Source organism: Orbicella franksi, chromosome 12 (genome assembly GCF_964199315.1).
Source record: "Orbicella franksi chromosome 12, jaOrbFran1.1, whole genome shotgun sequence".
In the NCBI taxonomy this organism is placed as follows: Eukaryota; Metazoa; Cnidaria; class Anthozoa; order Scleractinia; family Merulinidae; genus Orbicella; species Orbicella franksi.
This window is the reverse complement of record NC_138156.1, coordinates 20,490,991-20,497,313: the sequence shown is the minus strand read 5'-3', so window position 1 is coordinate 20,497,313 and position 6,323 is coordinate 20,490,991. Positions and strand designations below refer to the sequence as shown.

General features: G+C 38.7%; 1 protein-coding gene across 2 annotated transcripts; it reads left to right on the top strand.

The window, feature by feature from the left end:
• The first annotated feature begins 30 nt into the window (after window positions 1-30).
• Window positions 31-6,275, top strand: LOC145462544 (uncharacterized). 2 transcript variants are annotated; one of them, XM_081446081.1, is made up of 11 exons: window positions 31-193; window positions 388-608; window positions 952-1,227; window positions 1,814-1,874; window positions 2,210-2,355; window positions 2,653-2,817; window positions 3,110-3,196; window positions 3,613-3,680; window positions 4,148-4,474; window positions 4,901-4,976; window positions 5,499-6,275. In XM_081446081.1, the coding sequence occupies exons 1-11, from the start codon at window positions 31-33 to the stop codon at window positions 5,919-5,921; spliced, it is 2,013 nt and encodes a 670-aa protein (XP_081302207.1). In that variant the 3' UTR covers window positions 5,922-6,275. The 2 variants fall into 2 exon arrangements, with proteins under 2 accessions (XP_081302207.1, XP_081302208.1); XM_081446082.1 differs by having other exon boundaries at window positions 141-193; window positions 512-608.
• Window positions 6,276-6,323: the final 48 nt, after the last annotated feature.

The window sequence follows — 6,323 nt, the reverse complement described above, 5'->3', positions numbered from 1 at the left end:
CTGCCTGTTGCCTCGTTCTGGCTGAGCGATATGATTGGCCCCTCGGCCTGTTTTGCCCGAGTCGCGTCAAATTCGAATCACACAAAGAAGAAATCAGCGATGGCTGCAGGTTGTGTTTACTGGCTTGCTGGACACAATTTGAACGAAATTTCAAAAACCCTGGAGGTATTCAGGGATCACGATGGATGGAGAGGTGAGATAGTTAATTTTTCTTCCATTCTTCAATCTTTTAGATCAAGTGCATGTTTTGATTAATACCGGAAAGACATCCATTTATACATGATGTTCGTAGGTTTTGACCAAATTCCCCAGAAGATCATGCAAATCGAAAATTCTATGAGCAGATAAATCTCAAGCTTATGCTGAAATAATTTACTTTCTTTTTAGACGATAACGAGACGACGACATATCTTGCTTTTGGATATCAAAGCTCTGAATTTCAAAGTATCTGCGACTCCCTCAAACACGCAAGATTACAAAGACCTGTTGAATTTTTAATAAACTTGTACAGGGAACATGGCACAAAGAAGCCATTCTGTGATTCCATCTTTGATCTGAAGGAACAGCTGATAGCTCTTCAACTGGTCATGGCACAACTCAACAAAGAGGTACAGAAACTATTTCATAATTGGTCCCCTTTAAGAAAAAACAGTGCATGGAAAGTTCTCTTTCTATCACAAAGGCTGGAAAAGACGCAGACGCTTAAAGGGAGAAAAAGGAAGAGGAAGGGGAGGAAATGGAATGACATATCACTTGCTGAGCGAAGATTCAGCATTAAATTGGCATGCAAGCATAAGCCTATAAATAATTATTAGTGCTCCAGTTCGCATTTTTGCATGAAGAGAAGCAAATACATGTTATACTATTAATAGTTATTTTTTCTGAACTCCAAACTAAACTGGAGAGGATTGAGATGACAGCAAAAACAGTGATTTCAACTATCCCGTTTAGGAAACAGGAGAGTTCACAGTGAAAATACAAGATGTCCTAGATGCACACAAAGCTATCATGAAATCCAAGTTATCTATGGATGATGACAATGATGGCGACACAATCACAAAGTTGTGTACTGCCTATAATAAGTTTTTGTCCCACTGCAACGCCGTAGACTTTGCCGATGTCTTTCAGAGAGTGAAGACATATTTTATTGTGGACAGTAATCTTAAGGACATGTTCCAAACATCTCATCAGTTTGTTCTGTTTGGGAAACCCAAGACAGAACTGGAGGTGAGTGCTAAGCATTACCCAAATTACTTTTATTATTTCCCTGTCAGTGGCTAACTTGCATTCAGGAATGTAACACAGAAGCAGCCAGGCTACATCAAATGTTAAGGGCTAAAGGGGGGAGGGGGGGGGAGGGGAGAGAGAGTACGAGGGGATATCCCCATCAGCTCAGCAGCTCACACATATCTTCCTTCTGAGCTAGTTGAAGCTGCAGTGACTGCTCATCAAATGTTAGCCAGAAGGTGGCTGGCAAACTTTATACAGGCCATACAAATGTTCCTTAACCAGCTAGTAACCAAGATAAAACAGCATAGCAACGCAGTAAAGTTAATATCTCCCTAGTACAGACACTTGCCTAGAGTATAGTGGACAGTTTATTGGTCCCACAAAAAAAAAGAAAAGAGAGTTCTCATCTCTGTCTCAGTCTATAAATATGATCACCTCCATAAAATGGACACTCAGCTTACCCTTTTGGAAAAATCTTTCACTTGGCCAAACCTATGATTTCATTTGCCTTTAAATCAAAGATCAGATACCAAGATTTGAGATCAAGTTTTATGCTAACATGATTACATTGCAAAATTCTTAGCGACAAATCCTTCTGCTGGTTGTTGGAAACAGAACGATGATGTGCTTTACAGGGAGAGAAGGTAAATTGCAAATGAAAGATGGCCTTCATATATAAGGGCCTTCAAATTGATGGAGGGGTATACAGTACAGTGTATATCTTAATTTCACACTTGCAGTTAATATAAAATCCTGCTTTTCATACTAAAGACAAGCACAAGTTTGAGATGGACTTATTTAATAGAGTGAAGTAAAAAGTTTGTTTTTTCCCCTTTGCACTCAACATACAGTGTATTACATTCAATCTAAGGAGGCCATTCACTCTTGTTGCACCTGTACTCATGAGGTGACTTTGGTTATAAATTTTCATCGAATGATCTTTTCTCATTCTGCCTCTCTTTCTTCTTCAAACATGCAGATTGCAATCATTTCCTATCTGAGAAAACAGTACATTTGTTCCTGCGTGGAAGGTCAGAAATTAATGCAGACCAGTCACCAGATTCTCTGATGCAAAGGATCTGCAAGCCAAATGTGACAATTGAATCCCATGAAGAGGTAGCTAAGGTAAAGCAAATGTTTTAGTTCAGAGGTTTTGTCCTGGTTCCACTTTGGAGCTTCAGCTACAAACAAGGACAAAGAAAGAGAGCAAATTACTGTTTTGCAGTGTTCAATCCATCTGTACAGCTCATTTGAACTACATGTATGTGACAGTAGCATCCCCCTGAAAGTTGTAATCCTCCAAAAGTAGGACTCACTCTGATTGGAAAAGGGTGCTTCAGTATCTAAAAATTAATAATTACTTTTGGATGTAATACTCATTAGTTGATCATCCATTCATTGATTTTAATGTTACTTTTACAGGATCAATTGCTCAAGGTTTTGCTTAGCTACCTCAGGCTTCTGGTCAATTCCAGAGACGAACTAGCCCTCTCTCAAGCCATCAACATACCCTACAGAGAATTAGCTCACAAGCAGTTCACAGCACTCAGGAAAGTGGCAAGAGAGAAAAACATGCCCATGTTTCAGGTATCAACAAGCTATGTATTAGCATCATGGCATGCTTTAATCCAGGACTTGAAACTTGGCATTCAAAATTTCCAAAGGATTTGGCTAATAAAAGCTAAATAATAATTACATTGAAGCAACATGTCATGTACAGACCATGAAAGAGGTGTCTACTTGTGAGTGGGCAGAACTGCTTTACAGAATTGTACATTAAGTGTCTGAAAGTAAACAAATGATCAAAATGTGATGTTGCACCAAGTCAGTCTTCCAAGACTTCTGTGGCATCATAATTTTTCTTTTCTCCTTCCTGTAGACAGCTGTGTCTTTTATTCTGAGAATACGTCTGGGTGGAAAGAGTTATGCACCAAGTGATGACAACCCACTTCTCCCTTTAACTAAGGTAAGTGTACACGCCTGATTATGGATAATCTGCGCCAGTGTTATTACATTAAAATTCAAAATGATAAAAACTTTCCCTTGCAAAATAAAAAACTTTGCCATCAGGAATGTCATGTTGTGCTCTTTCTAAATAGTTTACAGTACTAATACTGTCATGCCAATACCATCATGGCTCTAACTGACCAATCACAGTCAATGGACCAGACTTAAAACGCCATTGACTAACAAACACTATTCCCTTGACTCTGAAGATAACTTCTGCTCAGGTTATTGAAACGTCAATCACCAACAACAGTTCTTTTCAGAACTACTGTCACCTGGACGATCACACTATATGAACTACTGATACTCCTGGGTTCAAACCATTTAAGATATAAAATACCACTAATGAAAATTTTGATTTTTACAATATTGTAGGGTCTTGGTGAATTTGTAACCTTTTTCCAAAAGTTGCAAAATGTCTGTGAAGAAACAGCTGATGCAAAGTAAGAATATCCATAAGATTGTGTACTTTGTAGTTACAAACTACGATCTATAGCTATGTTTAAATTACCTTTTCATTGGTTATGCTGAGACCACAGATGTGCAAAGTTTAGGTTACATATTTAGGACACCTTTCCTAGGGCAGATCTGGGGGTGGGGGGGTTCTCGGGGGTTTGGTTGAACCCCCTAAATTTAAAAAACTGAGATTTTGACACACTGACCTCTGAGGACTTCAATTTTAAAAATTTTCTGGGGAAGGATGCCTGCCCTCCCCCCCACCCCACCCCGATGCTTCTACAGGGAACTGCCTTCAGTGGTCCGTATCTCGAGCACCCTTCCATAAAATCCTAAAGATCAACTTGAGCAGTTCTCCAACAAAAAAAAGCTGTCGTAGCTGGGACAAACTCTAAATAGATCTTTCTTATATAAAATTAATGTTTTATTTTTACATTGCACTTTTTTTTTTCAGAGATGCCATCTTTCGAATTATTAAAATGCTTAAAGTTAGTATTACAAAATCCAAGGAAAAAGTTTTCACAAATGAATGCATTGGTGAAGTCGTGGAATCCCTGCAACAAAAGGTAGAACAACTAAGCAGTGAAAGCTCTGGTACCGACAAGATTGCATCCACCATGGTTGGAATGAAGGTGTATCTCTTGATTCAGGCCCTGCTGGACCAACAAGTGAAGAAAACATGTCTACAGGATTATCAAGCAAGTGATGTGAGCTGTGCACTGATGACCCCAGAAACAACTCACAGAAAATCTAAAGTACGCTCGATGCTCAGCCAATTCAGGTAATGCTAGGCAATATTACTGTGCCTTTCAACATCATGCAGACTCTAAAATTCAAAGCTCAACTGACAAATGTGTTTTTTGCCACTGTCAATCACATGTTCAGCAGCTCCTCCCAGCTTCCGACTACTGCTGAGCTCATGGTAATCATATCGTTGAGCACAGTTCAGACAACGAAACAGTTCTGAGCAGCAGTCACAAGCTGGGAGGGGCCGCCGAACATTTGGTTGTTGGTAGCGAAAAACGCATTTGTCAGTTGAGCTTCGAACTTTAGAGTCTGGATGTTATTGAAAGGCGCAGTAACGCTCTCATCATGTGAAAAAAGCATTAAATAAAGTTCAGTTCAGAATTTAAGAATAATATTACAGAAATTTAAACAGAAAGTTTTGATTAGTGATTTTGTTACATGTACATATATTTGTGGCTAGAACCCCTGATCTTGAATCTCAAGAGGAAGCTGTAACACCAACAAAGAAGCAGCCACTAAAGCTTAAAGCAGAAAAGGTAAGTACTGTAAAATGGCCTTCAGATTTTAGTACACAGTAAATATGTTTACTTGGTACTTATCATAGATGATACTGGTAGATAATTAGTATTTACTGGTTTGTGTGTCCTACGCAGTGTTCCAGATAAGTGAGGGGTCTCAGGTCAAAAACCCAACAAGGTCAGCTACATATTAAACAAATTTACAGAAAATTTATTACTGATTTAGTGGGAGCAGTGGGAATTGACCATTGGAATTCCTTATTGACACCCTGCTATGAAAACTTACCTGGAACCCTGCCTATGCATAAAGAATAGGTCAAGACTGTTCAAGCCCAGGGTGTGGAAGCTAGGTTGAGTTCTACTGCAATACACTTAAATATTTAAGTCTCACTGCACCTGACAAAATGCCTGCAGGTAGGGGGTTGGGCAGGGGGGGGGGGGGGCTATGTGCAAATTAATGGCCTAGCATTCCACTCAGGGTGAGAAGGGCAATGATAGTAATAACTGAAACTTGCTTACAAGTGCCTTTGATCTTTTCAGCAGAAACAGTTTGACAGCTACAGAAAAGTGTGTGGTGACATGAGCTGGGCAAAACCTGCTGTCAGTATCAAGATAGGACCGAGTCCTGCCACCAAGAGGGACCAGATGATGGATGCTGCGATCAGCACTGATATAATATTGTCCCGAAAGAACTGCATTATCGAAGAATGCACTGAAGGTACACCAAAGTACCACAGCAAGAAAAGAACTCTAAAAGAATCTATGTATGACAAAGAGAACAAACCCAGTGAAGACAGCATTGATAGAGAAGTTTCAAAACCACCTGCAAAACGTATCCTCCTTGAAAGAGACACAACTGGAAAAAAGAACTCCAAAAGCAAAGTTACAGGGAAAGCAAAGTCAAACAGAAAACAGATTAAATTATTACAAGGGCAAAGACAGCTTACTAACTTTTTTCGGTAATTAAGTGGATGTTTAATATAACATTATCATGGAATTTAATATCTCAGTCACGACATCTAAGAATATTGTCATGTACAAGCAACTAACAATCTTTGATTTTTATCGAAACATTCTAAAACCACTTTGCAGCTCTTTTAACTAAAGGCTTTCTTATGGAAACCCCTGTATTAAGACTAGAGTTACATTCAGAATTTTTTTTTCATTTAAGAACACAACCTGCAAAAGATAAAATTGTCCAATTATACTCTACAATTTTAGTGAGCAGTTACAGCGTACACATACACATAAACATACATCCAATTCTCATTCTCAAAGGATTTTGTAACATTTTAAAATAAACATTCTTTATAAGAATTATTATGCAATTACCCTTATATATAATTACCATGCAACTGACTTATT

Excerpts from the sequence above, each read along its gene's own strand:
- LOC145462544 (XM_081446081.1), top strand. The coding sequence starts at position 31 with ATGATTGGCCCCTCGGCCTGTTTTGCCCGAGTCGCGTCAAATTCGAAT. Across the intron at positions 194-387 it reads GGATCACGATGGATGGAGAG|ACGATAACGAGACGACGACA; the intron begins GTGAGATAGTTA and ends CTTTCTTTTTAG. Across the intron at positions 2,356-2,652 it reads CCCATGAAGAGGTAGCTAAG|GATCAATTGCTCAAGGTTTT; the intron begins GTAAAGCAAATG and ends TTACTTTTACAG.